This window comes from Acanthisitta chloris, unplaced genomic scaffold (assembly GCF_000695815.1).
Source record: "Acanthisitta chloris isolate BGI_N310 unplaced genomic scaffold, ASM69581v1 scaffold29761, whole genome shotgun sequence".
NCBI lineage: Eukaryota > Metazoa > Chordata > Aves > Passeriformes > Acanthisittidae > Acanthisitta > Acanthisitta chloris.
Window position 1 is genome coordinate 27,966 of NW_008657096.1, and position 15,627 is coordinate 43,592.

General features: G+C 38.9%; 2 protein-coding genes across 2 annotated transcripts in view; one reads left to right on the forward strand and one right to left on the reverse strand.

The window, feature by feature from the left end:
* CCDC146 (coiled-coil domain containing 146) overlaps positions 1–12,588 on the reverse strand; it is a gene marked incomplete at its 3' end in the record, with an annotated part of 40,409 nt that extends 27,821 nt beyond the window's left edge. The window contains exons 1-3 of the mRNA XM_009084588.1: positions 12,538–12,588; positions 4,156–4,238; positions 1,873–2,070 (exon numbers count right to left, since the gene is read on the reverse strand). Of these exons, the coding sequence (XP_009082836.1) occupies positions 1,873–2,070; positions 4,156–4,238; positions 12,538–12,588 (332 nt within the window). The remainder of the gene's footprint in view (positions 1–1,872; positions 2,071–4,155; positions 4,239–12,537) is intronic.
* A 21-nt stretch (positions 12,589–12,609) lies between these two features.
* The window catches only part of FGL2 (fibrinogen-like 2), a 4,134-nt gene continuing 1,116 nt past the window's right edge, over positions 12,610–15,627 (forward strand). Inside the window, exons 1-2 of the mRNA XM_009084589.1 lie at positions 12,610–12,641; positions 12,845–13,422. Of these exons, the coding sequence (XP_009082837.1) occupies positions 12,610–12,641; positions 12,845–13,422 (610 nt within the window). The remainder of the gene's footprint in view (positions 12,642–12,844; positions 13,423–15,627) is intronic.

Below are 15,627 nucleotides of genomic sequence, written 5' to 3' on the forward strand. Positions count from 1 at the left end.
CTCTACAACTACCTGATAGGGGCGGTAGAGAGGTGGGGGATGTCTGTCCTGCCATGGCTGCAGGGAGAGGACTAGAGGCAATGGCCTTGAGCTGAGACAGGGGAAAGTCAGAGGAGATGTTGGGAGAAATGTTTTCCCTGTTAGGGTGTTCAGGCACTGGAATATTGCCCAGGGAGGTGGTGGAGTCACCATTCCTGGAAGTGTTTAAGAGGTGTCTGGATCTGGCACTGGAGGATCTGGTTTAGGATTTAGTGGTTCCAGCAATGACAGGTTAATGGTTGGGCTCAATGATCTTAGAGGTCTCCTCCAACCTTGATGATTCTATGATCCTATGTGAATTCCTGTGTAGTTAATCTGTGGAACTCATTGCCCAGGGTGTTGCCATGTCAGAAGTTTGTTAGGGAGGAGACAGGAGAAGCTCAGAGGAAGAAGGGTCAGCTGAGGATTCCCAGATACAGAGGCCTCTACTTGGCTCAGGAGATCCCTGCATCACAACTGGCTGGGGCTGCACTTTTGGTCTGTGTTGGATACTGTGGCCAGACTGTACAGCTGGTTTGGTCCTGTGCAATACAGAAGAAGGAAGTTTCTCATTAAAGTGAAAGAACATTTTTCATAGTATGACTGACCCAAAAAATGTATTTTTAGTCTGCAACAAAAGGATATTCTGTTCTTATAAAAAAATTACAGTAGGAAATATGCAATACTTCATGTTGTATAGGACAGAATTGTCCTTCTATCTAGAGGTAGAAAATGGGAAAATATCCCCTAAACATATAAATCCCCATAATGTTTTTGAAAAGTGATGCAAAATCAGTGAAAAATGTCCATAAGATATGAGGATAAATGGGTAAAAAGCATGATATTTTTGAAGAGCTCATTTCTGGACTGCTTGGAAATTGCAATGAATTCTGTATTTAATAATTATTTCAGCAAACATCATGTTTCTGAGTTATCTCATAGCAAATAATTTTTTCCAGATGCTTCCCATGTTTCTCTATTTCTCCCACTCCCAATTTGCTTCATTCTCAAGTTTCTTTCCCTCTTAGAGCAAACACTTGGCTCTAAACCCCCCAAAATTATCAAGAAAGAACTGCCAGAAGAATCCGCTCCATGCAGTGTGTGCAGTGTTCCTGCTTTCCCTGCAGGAAAATAGCTTTAACTGCTGAGATGCTGATTATAGATTTGTATTTATATACACATTAACTACACTATAGCTGGACTGAAGATGGGTTAAAACAGCAAAGCATCCCACAAAATGAAAATATGAGTTCATCTGCTTAGGTACGTATTTTTAAAAATGCAAGATTAGTTTGTAATTTTATCATGAAACAGGCAGATAATCGAGATATATAAAATATCAAGCTTATTCCGGGCTTCTCCCCTCATATAAAATGTCAAGACTTCCCTCCTTTACAGAAAATTAATAATTTTTCTGACATAAGAATATACAACTTCTCTTTTAAATACCTGAACAGAAAAACTTGAATACACTGAGCTACTGATATGAAAAATAGCATTGGGTCTACTAATGACATTGTTTCCATAAAATCTCTGCCAAGAGGTCTCTGAGACACTTTGAACATTTGTATTAAAGGTATCCTAGACTAGAATTGTTCATGTTAATTTTGCCTCCTAAACATTAATCATGCAATGCAGCATCCCAAAGGACACCATACCATGTCCTAAATTTAAACTTACCTGCAAATCTTGCACCAAGGTGAGTTTATTCATCAGTGAAATTCTGCTGTTACTAGGGAAAGTTTGTGGCAATTTGTATAACAACAAAATGTGTCCATGTGAGAAGGAAAGGAGATGGAATTATATTCTATGTCATTATGATAAAATTAGCAGTGTTTGACCACTATCACCTACCATTCTATCTTGGACTGATATTCATACTCTCTTCCTTTAATAGCATTGTATTCACTTTGGCAACTAAGAAGTTGTTGTCTTATTTGGGAAACTTCACTGGAAGATCCTTCAGGGAACTGCTCTGCTTTTTCCAGTTCATGTTGTTGTTGTTCCAGTTCTACACTAAGACATTTGGCTTCCTGCAACAGCTCCTGTAAGCTACATTGAATAGACAAATTTAGAACCAGGCAATGAGAAGAATTAAGCTTTGTATTTATGCTTCTTTACCTACCTATAATATTTAATTCAAGGTTTTCAAGATGAGATGGGGCTAAGTCCCACATAATCTGGTCTGACATCCTAGTTGACCCTGCCTCAGACAGGAGGTTGGACCTCCCTGAGGTCTGTTCAAACCTGAATCATCCTATGATGCCTTGAGAGCAGTGGAATCTGATCTCAGGTTTTGTTCTGCATACCTAGAGTTGGAGTGAGTTTCATCTCATCTGATTTTAACCAGGTGAGAGACAATTAGGCCAATTTATTTGTCTAGCACCTCCTAGACACAAATGAAGAGACAGAGAATGCATTTTATCCTAGGAAGTGCCAAAGGCTGGACCTGATTCAGTGTGGGGACCTGTAACAGGGATGTGTTCACCAGGACAAGGCTCAGTCTGGGCTATACAACAACTTCCAGTTCTTAATAAATACTGGGACACCCTACCCACACAATCCTGAATTGCTACCAGGATCTGAAGTAACTCATTTAATGATACACAAGCTGCAAATACCTTTGTGGACCTCTGTGAAAGATTATTATAAGGCCTGTAGACATGATCAGTTATCTGATCTGACTTGTGTCACCAAAGTCTAACTTTGCAGAAACAACAAACTGTAATGTTCTGATAATGTCAGGACAGAACATTGTATATTATGACTGGTATTTACAATATGCTTAGGAACTTTTGTGGTGATAGCTGAGCAACTTCTTAAAGGCTGTTAGTAAAATGCATTGATTATTATGGAAAATTCTTGAAAGGAGCTAGAATGTGAAAATTCATATACAATGCACTACACTACAATGCTCTATGCTACAGAAACTGGTATGTGTGTCTTCTCACTGTTACTAAAGGATGACTTTTGCATAATAGTATACTAAAATTAGGCACAAGTTATGCAGAAGAATAAAGAATTCTAACACTTGCCTTATACTAATTAAAATATAGCTCAATTCAATATTTTTTTAAAACAAAGGAGCTTAGGATTTCCTATATTGAGAAACTTTATACATAAATTTTGGCTCAAAGATGACGTTTATGGCTTAGACAGAAAACCAAAATTACACATCACACTGAAAAACAGAGTGGACATGGCAACGATAAAAATACCAAACATACAACTGTCTATACTGCACAAACATAGCTGATATAGCATAACAAGTTTTGGTTTGTGTAACATTGGTCCTTAGAAAACCACTTCCTTTTTCTTAACTGGGAAATGAGCAAACCACAGACTTCAACAGAACACAAAGGGCCTTTATCATTAACAAAAAACTTCATGTGTGATGTATTTACATACATCCATTGAGGGCAAAATAGATTGATTTATTGACCCAAAATCCTATATAGTACTTAGATCTTCTTTAAATCCAACTTCTGTTGGAAAAGAGAAGACTGTGTGGAGACCTCATAGCAACTTTTCAATATCTGAAGGGCCTACAAGGAGCCAGAGAGGGACTCTGTGTTAGGAACTGCAGTGATAGGACAAGGGGTAATGGATTCAAATTGAAGGAGGGGAAGTTTAGGTTATATATTCAAAAAAGGTTTTTCCCTATGAGGGTGGTGAGACACTGTCCCAGGTTGCCCAGGGAGGCTGTGTCTGCCCCAACCCTGGCAGTGTTCAAGGCCAGGTTGGATGAGCCTTGAGCAACCTGATCTAGTGAGGAGGTGTCCCTGCCCAGGGCAGGGAGTTGGGACTGTAAGGTCCATTCCAACCCTTAAATTCTATGATAATTATTACATTTTATCTACTTTTTATTTGCTATGGTCTCTTGCAGTCTGTACTTCCCTCCACTGCCATTTTTTTATGTTTACATGAAAACCAAAGATGTTGTTCAAAGAAGTATTCAAGTATCCCAAATTACCTTGAAAACTCCTATTAAATACTGGTTTCAACCTTGTGTTCTTGCTTCCTCTTTATGAACTATCACCATAAGAAAGTCTTAAATGATAGGCATCAGCATGAACAGAAAATTATTTCAAATATGTGTTGCTTTGGCTATTAAAGTCTAGAAAAGGAATATTATACCTTATCACAGCCTTATGCAGGAGGGTGTACTGCCCCATCAGCTCAGCTACTCTGGAGTCTGTGATTTTTCGAGCAGCAAATAGCTATGGAAGGGAAACAGACAGTTATGAAATTTCCTAAGCACTAATGTTTTCATTCTGCTGCAACTTTTTGTAACTGTAATTGGCAGTCTTTCAGTTTATACAGTCTCTGGTACCATAACAAATGAAATACACAACCAAATCAAATACACAGATGAAAAAAGTGCTTATTTACATAACAATTCAAACCGTAAATATAAGACTATAAAGAATGTGTCTGTCTGACCCAACTACAGTGCTACAAACACCACCACTTCTCTGATTTTTTTCGGTATTAATATTTCATTATAATTCTGTGTGACTTCAAACTCAGGCTCTAAGTCACCTGTTTTCCACACTGCTTGACTGGTTCAGTTTTGGTATAAACCCACTGGCCTGCACAGGCAAAACTGAGGCTCAAAGTGGCTCCACAGGCAGTATGGTTGTAAAAAAGAGGAGCTGGGCTCAAGCTGAATTGGATTATCCCCAGGCAACAGAACACATTGCCTTTCATGCCTGTGCAGGTCTTCAGCAAACACCAAGACCAAACAGGTCTTAAATACCACCAGGGATGGTGACTCCACCACTTCCCTGGGCAGCCTGTTCCAATGCCTGACCTCCCTTACAGTGAAGAAATTTTTCCTAATATTCAACCTAAACCTCCCCTGGTGCAAAGTGAGACCATTTCCTTTTGCCCTGTCACTTGCTGTCCAGGAGAACACACTGCCCTCCACCTTGCTACCTCTTTTGAGGTAGTTGTAGAGAGTGCTAAGTTCTCCCTTGAGCCTCATCTTCTCCAGGCTGAACACCTCCAGCTCCCTCAGCTGCTTCTTAGTAGGACTTGTGCTCCAGACCCTTCACCACTTCTTTTGCCCTTCTCTGAACATGCTCCAGCACCTCAATATCTTTCTTGTAGTGAGGGGTCCAAAACTGACCACAGGATTTGAGGTGTGGCCTCACCAGAGCCAAGACAATCACTGCCCTAGTCCTGCCACCACACCATTCCTGTGTGATATTTCTTTAGAAAACCTTTCTCCTCCTCCTTTGGTTACAGGTAAGTAAACCAGATTAAATCCAAGTAAAAAATGTAAGGTGACCCAGCTCAATAAAAGCCCATAGCTAGACTTTTGGGGCAGCAAGTTAAATCTGTAACTTCTATGGGAACCTGCCAAGAAATGTGATTATGCAGATCTGCTGAAATAAGAAATGAAGTTCCTACAGCACCAGGAAAATCCCAGAAGTCATAATTTATCCTTTATGTTTGACAAGGTCCCCAGGAAATGGGAGGGATAGTCTGTAGAACATTGAGAAGAAACCATCTAGAAACAGCCCTATGGTCAAGAAGCAGAATACAAGTTAATATGCCAAAGGAAGTATATATTTTCTTGATAACTGTTTATGTATTTTTTAAAGATCTGATGCAAAATATTTCATGGTAGCAAAGACAATCTTTGCTCCCTGAGACCCTGAGAAAAGGAAAAAAGCTCTTTCTCCTTTCATTTGTTTGCACGAGATTAAAGATAAGCAGCTCTCAAATGCTTATTTTGGCATTCTCTGTGAGCCAAAGATGCTGTTCACTTAACCTCACAATAGTAACCAGCTCTGCCTTGAGAAAGAAAATATTTCTCTATCACAACCCATTTATTTCTTAGCCTCCTATGCAGATATAGTTGTCCTATTTGGGTGGTACCTCACTAACACGCTCCTCTGATCTGTACCTGTGAGTTAGGATTTTTCTTACTGTTTAGGTTCTCACTGCAGAGCTATGTCATATTTGACAATGTTTCCACAGAAGCAAACTTATTCATCCTGGATGTCTTCTCCTTTATAGCCATAAACTTTTGACAACTTTAACACTTGATTTCTCAGTTCAGGTCAGAGCTCATGGTGTCACTCCCAATGGCTGAGAGGGTTCTCATCAATGTATTCAATACATGAATGGAAGTGCCAAGATGATGGATCAGACTCTGCTCACTTGTGGAAACCCATAAAACAAGAGGGAACAGCAAAAACTGATGCACAGGAAGTTCCACCTGAGTATGAGGAAGAACTTCTTTCCTGTGCAGTCACTGAGCACTGAACAGATTGCCCAGAGAGATTGTGGATTCTCCCTCACTGGAGGTATTCAAGAACCATCTGGACACAATCCTGAGCCATGTGCTCTAGAATGGCCCTGCTTGAGTTCAGAGGCTGAACCAGATGACCCATTGCGGTCCCTTCCAACCTAACTGATCCTGTGATTCTGTGATCTTTCAAGGCTGCCTTTCCCACATTAATGGTAAAATAGCCAACAGTATTTATGCACTCATAATTCATTTTATTGCTTGGAAGCTCTCTTTGCTGAAGTTAAGTAAAATGTAGTTTTCCTCAGTGTAGCTAATTATGTTGTACATTGAAAAGTAAGAGAATGAGTGAGAAGATGGAGTAGTGAGGGACAAAAAGAGGCTTGTGAATGGCACCTGAGGATGTCTTTTTTTCAGTCTTGTGTTAACCATAATGCCTTGGAAAGAACTGAGATCATTTTCTTATACTGGTTGTCTCAAATCTGGAGTTTGGAATCTGATTGGATAAATATTCTTAACTTGTTGAGTCTTCCAGTCTCTTTCCATGTCAGTTGTACTTAACTGTATTTAGCTTTTCTCAGCTTTGCTTTCTCATTATACAATGAACTGGGGCCCCATACATTTTTAAACATGCTCAACATTAATAGATCATCTGGATAAACTAAAATAAATTTTCCTTATCTAAATGGAGAATTAGTGGAAAACTGGATGAAGGTTTGGCTAACAGATGGTTGCCTGGCAATGTTCTGCTTTCCCTTTGTAATTACATATGCAATTACATAGAAAATATGGAATATGTATCTTATTACTGGATTTACTTGCATCTTCTCCTTTGAATTTAAAATTTCTGCTATGTTTATTTTATCCTATTAAGTTACCCTTTCTTTTACTTCACACTCATCTTTAACTGATTAACATGAGCATAACTTTTGAACTTTGTTACATTTTTCCCCATTCTTTCACTATTTGAAGCCTGGCTTTCCTACCAGAAAAACAAAACATAACAAAACCAAACCAAACCCAAATTCCAAAGCAAATTTGTTTCCTTCAATCAGTGAAAAGTCCCTTGAAGTTAAGTGCTGGATAATCCTGTCCAATGATAAATACTGTGGAGGAAAATTTTGCTGAAAAGGTAACAGGGAAGGTTATATCCTTCATATCTTTCTAGCAGGAAAAGATTGATTATCTGGCTCTGGGCAGGAATCTTTTAAATATAACAATCCAAGAGAAAACCAGAACATATTTATGCTCAAATAGCTGTTCTGTACACCTGAATAACTGTTCTCTATTCACATATTAGTCGTGAATTCATATTCGCTTGCTACCAACGGCTCCTCATCAGAGCTCTCTTCAAAACTTCCTCAAGAAAATTCCAAGAAAATGTGAGCAAAATGTGAGGTAACACATAATGTGAGGGAGCTCCTGTACACCCTTCCATCTAGACTTCAGGTCCACTAGCTCCCTAACACAGTAGTTTCCCCAAGGCTGGAAGATGGATAGAGATTGGATGTTTGTAAGAAAGAGAAGATCACAGAATCATAGAGTCATAGAATTTAGGAGCTGGAATGGACCTTACAGATTTTCTAGTCCCAACCCCTGCCATGGGCAGGGACATCTCCTCACTAGATCAGGTTGCTCAAGGCTTCATCCAGCCTGGCCTTGAACACCACCAAGGTTGGGGCAGCCACCACGTCCCTGATGATGTCAGAATGAGTGGGAATTAAACCACGGAAGGGAGAGGACCCACCTGATCCATGAGGTACTCAGCAAACCAGTGAAATCTGGCCCTCTCTGTATCAATGCCTCCTTGCTCCTGCATTAAGTGCAGTGAGCTTTTACATTCTCCATTTTAACAAATCATATTCAATTCTATCTGACAAGGAAGGATATTGCTCCAAGCAATACCCCATGGAACTCCTCTGGAATGTCACAACAAGTTTCCTGTAACTCAAATGTGATATAAATAAGAACTCTAGGAACATTTCCCATTTTGAATTTCAAGGCTTTTAAAACTTCTTTTGGGACTCTCCAGAAATGAATAAAAAGTAGCCAAATTTTAAATTTAAAAAGATGATACAATCTGAGTGTTGGTCTCACTCCTCAGAGTCTTCTGATAGAAAGCATGGAAGATAAATATAGTCACCAGCAGGAAATTGCTGATTAATATCCATTACTCATAGTCATTATGAAAGTGAGGAGCACTTGAGGCTTCTTAGGAAAGGCTTAATTTCAACAGTGCCCGAGATCTCTGCATTTCAGAGAAACGATGTAGCTATCACGTGTTTCTAATTAGGTTTGCAGAGATTGGAAAACAACTAAAATGTATTCTAAGCTCAAATGGAATAACAACACTTTCCACTTCATTCTAAGCTGGAGATTTTGTAACTATAGCAAGACATTGTGTGTCCACTCAATGTTAATTTAACACATAGAGCATCCAATATTTTGTATTAATTTGCTTATTTGGAACATCTGAAAGGTCTCATCCAACAACTCTTTTGCCTCATAATAGGAGGTGAGAAAACTAATTAGTATGTTTTATAGTTTGTATACACTCAGGATTTCAGTATAGTATTAGCCCCTTGGTGTATGGCTCTTCTGGCCAGTCTGCTATCATAGAATCATAGAATGTTAAGGGCTAATCAAACAGATGGCAAGTTGTAGTGTTTCAGGTTGCCACAGTCACTAGCTGGATTAACATCTGCCTACAGACATAACTTAGTTGTCTATTTGATGTACATTCCAGAAAAAGAACCTTGTTCTAAAAAATCACGGGAAATGGTTCATGCTGGTTTTGATAAACTTTGAATAAACAGTCCTCAGACAGGTCTGATAAGCAAAATATATCACTTCTTTAACCTTGAAATCACTGGGTAGTTCTGTGGACAGAATCAAAACATTCAGTAGTATTTAAGGATATCATGAGCTCTCAGTAATTTTTTTTATCTTCAGGAAGATATGTCTGCAAGATTAAGATATCTCTTCAGTCCACAGGAGGAAAAATAGATTCCTAAAAAGAAGACTAGAAGAGATGAAAAACTACAAGAAAATTAATTTTAAGCAAAAAATATATACCTATACCTTAGTAGAAAAGTCTCACTTACGGCCATCAGCTGTTATTCAGTTAGATCCTTTCACAGTTGAAAAAGATTAGCTTTAAGGATTTGTGATTGCTAAATGAATTTAAAGTTACAAGTATTATGCAGAACACTCTGGGGATCTAGAGAAGACCCATCTGGGAAGAAACTTTGCTTGTAAACAAACTGCAGTTCTCAGTTTTGATCTGGTCCAAAATTTCTGCCATTAGCTAAACTGCATCAGCATCCCACAGTTTAAGATTGCTTGGTGTCCTTTCTAAGGGTGAAGACTTCTGAAAAATCCAGATTTGAAAGTTTGCTTCCTTTCCCCCAAGGAAGGCAAGAGACAGGAAATGTGAAAAAGGCAGTGGCACACTCCTTTGTTCCTGAAGGAAGAAGACAGACCTGACAAATTGCTGGGAATGGACATTCCCTGACAGAACTGGAAGAAAGACCAGTCCTCAATTACAAGACTTCTCCAGGTGAGAGAAGCACACAGATATCTGATGGAGAAATGGATCTTTCAGATTCCAAATAGTCTGCTGACAGCCTGGCAGCAGAACATCAGGCTAATAATGAATACAGGGAAGCCAGAGAGGGACTCTGTGTTAGGAGCTGCAGGGACAGGAAAAGGGGCAATGAGCACAAATTGAAAGAAGGAAATTTAGATTAGATATTAGGAAAAGGTTTTTCCCTGTGAGAGTGGTGAGACACTGGCACAGGTTGCCCAGGGAGGCTGTGGCTGCCCCAGCCCTGGCAGTGTTCAAAGCCAGGTTGGATGAAGCCTTGAGCAACCTGCTCTGGTTGGACTAGTTGATCTGTAAGGTCCATTCCAACCCCTAAAATTCTGTGATTCTATGATTCTATGAAATCAGGAGGACAGCAGAGCATCACAAGCTTACAAAACACTCATCCAAAGGTGGAAGTAAATATCCTAAGAAGAAGACATATAAGGGACCAAGGAATTAATGTCTCAGAACAAAGATGTTTGAAAAGCTCAGATCCTTCACCTTACTAACTGAACTTTGTTTTAAATTACATTCAGCATTACTAGAAATTTCTGCCCTTCTTGATGTTACAAAATTCTAATGATATTTTAGGTTTTCAATGCAGCACAACAGTCATAAATTACAACAATATTTGCTAGACATATAAACATTTTGGGGCAAAACACATGATGTGTTCCACCAAGGATAGTTATTATCAATTTTACAGACACAGAATAGTTTGTACAGTTCAAAGTCACACAGCAGATAGCAGAGTTCATTATAAACTGAACAAACAATGCAGGGAGGGAACATAGCTTCCCAAATAGCAAAGATTTAGGAATTCTATTATATTTCTAAAGCCCCTCAAAAGAGGCTGGTATAGCTTTCCTCCATTTGAAAGCAGCAGCTAGAGAGGAGAACAAGTCTCTGTAAATAAATAGCTGACTTTAGACTGATACAATAAAAAATGAACATCTTATTAACTGGAAAAATTTTTAACATTCCCTCACAATATCATACATTTTATCTTCTACAAACATTTCAGTTTTGATGCCTTTTTAATGAAACTGAAGTGATGGACCTTATACCCAAGCTGAGGAATCTTTCTCCTCTTTGCTGGGGAATCACCATCATCTGAAAGGGAGAGAGACAGTTTGGCCACTAAAAGCACCATGGTAGGTCCTGGGATGTTCATTTAGAATATGGAAAAGATAGATTCAAAACCCATTTCCCAGTAAAGTGCCCAAGCCATTCTGCTATGCATGAGCCTGAAGGATTTGTTGCAGCAGGTTGGATGAGCAAGTTTTTTTACCAAGCCTCCCCTCTGTACTATCAATGTCAGGATGTGGTGTCTATAAAAGCTAGGAACATTACAGACATCATGAATTTATGGATTATATGTGTGACTAATGTCTGTTTAATGTTTAATCTGTATTATGAGTAATTTCAAATAGGGTTTAGGGAAAGGAATGGTTCAGATTGGACTAACTAAACAAGAACTGGTGTAAATAGCCTTTACTCATGCAAGTTACTTGGCTCTTGATGGAGGTGTGAATGCATAAAGACATATCCATGTAGCCTTGCTTTGAGGCACAAAGAAGATGACACATCATTAAAACTGCACAGACACCACATGAAAATGGGAAAGTTGGCTGTAAAATGAGTAAATATTAGGGACCACATGGCAATTGTCACCTAGAGGAGTATTTCCTTTGGTGTGTCTAGTCATGTAAAGTACATGACTAACTCTGCAAGCTGATAGGAGGTACCATAAAAAGATGAGCAACACCCTAAACTGGTGAGAGTTCCTTCCCTACCTCTCTGCCTTGCTTTAGTTTAGAATTTGGGACATTATTCAGAACATCAGGATTTGCTTTGGCTTTCCTGGACAATCAATCCAACAACTTGGGGGATCAATGCATCAAAGAGGAAAGTGTCTACATTTCACTTCCCTTCAATTTGAAAGGTTCAGTAAGAATACTCAGAATCAGGTAATAGTGAATTTAAACTGTGATATGCCATACAAAGTATGAATATTCCAGATAACTATTTTAAGGTGCTGGGTGAAATAGTAAGGAGAAATCACACGGTGTGATTGTCAGTTGTGTCCTGTTCAGGACCAAGAGCTGCACTCAGTAATCCTCCTGGGTCCCTTCTGTGTGATTCTGTGATTCTGTGAAAGTGCTGCTCATCCTCCTTGAGCTTGTGACTCTATCCTGAAAAATGTTTGGAACCAAAACTATACATGTGTTTCCTCATGTTTTGGAGTTTAAACCATTTCCATGAATACATCTATTAAGTTAAAATTTTAGAAGAGGGGGAAGCTATTGCTGTGATAAACCTCAGACTGAGAAAGGGGCTGGTTTTCACTTTTTCCACCTGTTGTGGTATAGTCTGGTTTACACCACTCAAATGTTAAGAAACAGATGTTAGAAGACTCTTGTAACAGAGCTAAGCAATTTTTTCCCCTAAAAATAGAAAATCCATGTACAACAAGGAAAGAAACCAAGCTGCATAAGTGCCCAGCACACATGCAGCTCATCATTTTGCTTACATTCACTTGCTCTGAGTCAGGAATGCTCACTGAAATGTGCTACTCTTGCAAGCACTACCTACTTTGCTCTGCTATTAATCACTCGTGATGCAAGCACTCCCACCCATTTCTGAGAACAGTGTAGGCAGGCTGATAACTCACAGGCTTCAAGCTGCCCTTATAAAGTTGTTCCACTTTTGCATACTTCCTCATACTGCTACATTCTCAGTGAAGATGAAGCTCCTCGTTTACATAGTCCTGAGGCAGCTCTCTTTATCAAATGTCTTTGCAGCTGATTTAGAAGATGAAGAGAATGCTAAAGAAGGGAAAGTTACTGAGACTTGTCCTGTAAAGCTCAAATCTAATCGGAAATGTGATGAAGGGGAGGATTGTCCTTATCAGATAAATCTGCCTCCGATGACCATCCAGTTACCCAAAGAATTCAGACTGCTTGAGAAGACTCTCAAAGAAGTACATCAAATGTCTTTGCAGCTGATTTAGAAGATGAAGAGAATGCTAAAGAAGGGAAAGTTACTGAGACTTGTCCTGTAAAGCTCAAATCTAATCGGAAATGTGATGAAGGGGAGGATTGTCCTTATCAGATAAATCTGCCTCCGATGACCATCCAGTTACCCAAAGAATTCAGACTGCTTGAGAAGACTCTCAAAGAAGTACAGACCCTTAAAGAAGCAGTAAACAAGATGAGGAAATGCTGCCAAGATTGCAAGCTGCAGGCAGATGACAACCAAGAAAGAGACAGTAGTAATGAATTCCTGCTACCTAACACAGAAACCCCAGCACAAACCAGCGAAATCCAAGATAACAGAGTAAAGGAACTGCAAGGCAAAGTTAACAGAATGGCAACCAGCTTAAAAAATGCAAAGAGCCAGATCCAGACACTGCAGGGTCGTTTAGAGAAGCTGAGCCTTATAAACATGAACAATGTAGAACATTATGTTGACAGCAAAGTTGCAAATTTGACATTTGCTGTGAACAACCTTGATAACAAATGTTCTTCTAAGTGTCCAGAAATGCAAGCAAGACCTGGTACGTAACCTGTTCATTCTTACTGCCTGCATAAGTTTCTGTGTGTTTTACTAATATTAGGCAAACAATTTAAAGTATATTTTAAGCAAATAGCTTTGTTATTAACTTCACAAGTGTCTGCTCCTGAGGTGTTTATTTATACTCCCATAAAACGTTTCAGCAGCCACTAGAGGGTTACTGAGAGCTGCAGGTGTCAGTCCCTCCCAGAATTTGGCTTCATTAAGGGATTCAAAACGTTGTGTTTTACACGACAATTTTTTTTGCAATTCAGTTAGTAAACGTGAAAAATTGACTTTATTTTACATGATAATACCCTTCATTAAATACATCAAACATCAGTGAACTGCACACATTTTCCTCTTGGCTGAGAAGGGGTAAATTTTCTCTCGGTGTGCCTTAGAAAAGTGCATTTTTTTCAATGTGAAACTGCAACTATGCTGAAAAGAGGTCAAGACATCATTAATCACCAAGTGAATCTAGTAAAAGATTTGGGTTTTAACAGATGGATAATAAAATATTTCTATCATCACAGGAAATATCTGAAAGGCTCAGCTAAAAAAAAGTTTATTAACTATTCTTGCCAGGGTAACATCTGTACCATCATTTTAATACTAAACCCTCTGCATTAAGTTAATAGATAAGCAATCTAAAACAGAAAACAGGTTTTATCAGTGGCAAACACTTTTTTCTTTTGCTTTTTAATTGTCCTCATTAAAATCAAGAAACACAAGCACTAATTTCTTTCTAACATTGACTACTGGTAAGGCAACACTGAGAGCTTTTGTAAAGTCACAAAGTTTTTATGCCTATATAAGAACCTTGAAGATAAGAAATGTTCATTAGATTGTCAGTGTATTCTACCACTTAGATATCAAACATATGAAGATAGGGCTCTCTAGAGACAAAACAGGGAAAGATCAGGCTGCATTACACTCCTTAAGCCTCTGCTGCTTAGCATTCAAGTGTAAAACAAAACTGCTCTTCTGTCTACCCATACTGAAAACAGAAGGATCTGCAGGTGGTACAGTCTATGCACAGCTGAAATTCCTGAAAGTGTGAAAAGAGCAAATAAGTGATAATAAAAGAAAATCACCCATTGGTGGGGAGAAGCTGTATTAATAGTTAACATTTTACTTGTTCAACATGTTAAATAGCTGACATCTTTCCTTGCTGTAAAGCCAGCAATGCCACATACACAGGAAAGAATCATCACTTTCCTACCTTCACCTTTCTAGGAATCACAGATTACTACAATAGATGTGACAATTTTATTACTTTTTTCCTGCTTCCTAAAGTACAGCCAAAAGTAACAGCCAAAACATTCCTAATGCTGATATGTTCTCTATCAAATGATGCTCACTGAACATCTAGGTTAAGGTCACTGCCATGTGGACAAAGCTCTTTCTCTGACACACTGCCAGATGAAGATTAGAGTGATAGACAGGCTGTGATGGTATACACTGACATACGAAAAATATCAAATGTGTAACCACAAAGCATTATAAATATGGACTGAAGAAATCAGGCTGAATTTACAGGAGGCAATGAAAGGATAAAAAGTAGAGAAAAGGAGACAAGGAAAAGCAAACAACTAAAAACCTCACTTAACATCTAAGGTCACTGCCATGTGGACAAAGCTCTTTCTCTGACACACTGCCAGATGAAGATTAGAGTGATAGACAGGCTGTGATGGTATACACTGACATACGAAAAATATCAAATGTGTAACCACAAAGCATTATAAATATGGACTGAAGAAATCAGGCTGAATTTACAGGAGGCAATGAAAGGATAAAAAGTAGAGAAAAGGAGACAAGGAAAAGCAAACTGGACAAAGCTCTTTCTCTGACACACTGCCAGATGAAGATTAGAGTGATAGACAGGCTGTGATGGTATACACTGACATACGAAAAATATCAAATGTGTAACCACAAAGCATTATAAATATGGACTGAAGAAATCAGGCTGAATTTACAGGAGGCAATGAAAGGATAAAAAGTAGAGAAAAGGAGACAAGGAAAAGCAAACAACTAAAAACCTGACAGGGGTTGGAGAGAGGTGGGGGATGTCTGTCCTGCCATGGCTGCAGGGAGAGACTAAAGTAAATGGTCCTAAGCTGAGACAGGGGAGAGTCAGATTAGATGTTAGGAGAAATGTTTTCCCTGTTAGGGTGTTCAGGCACTGGAATAGGTTGCCCAGGGAGGT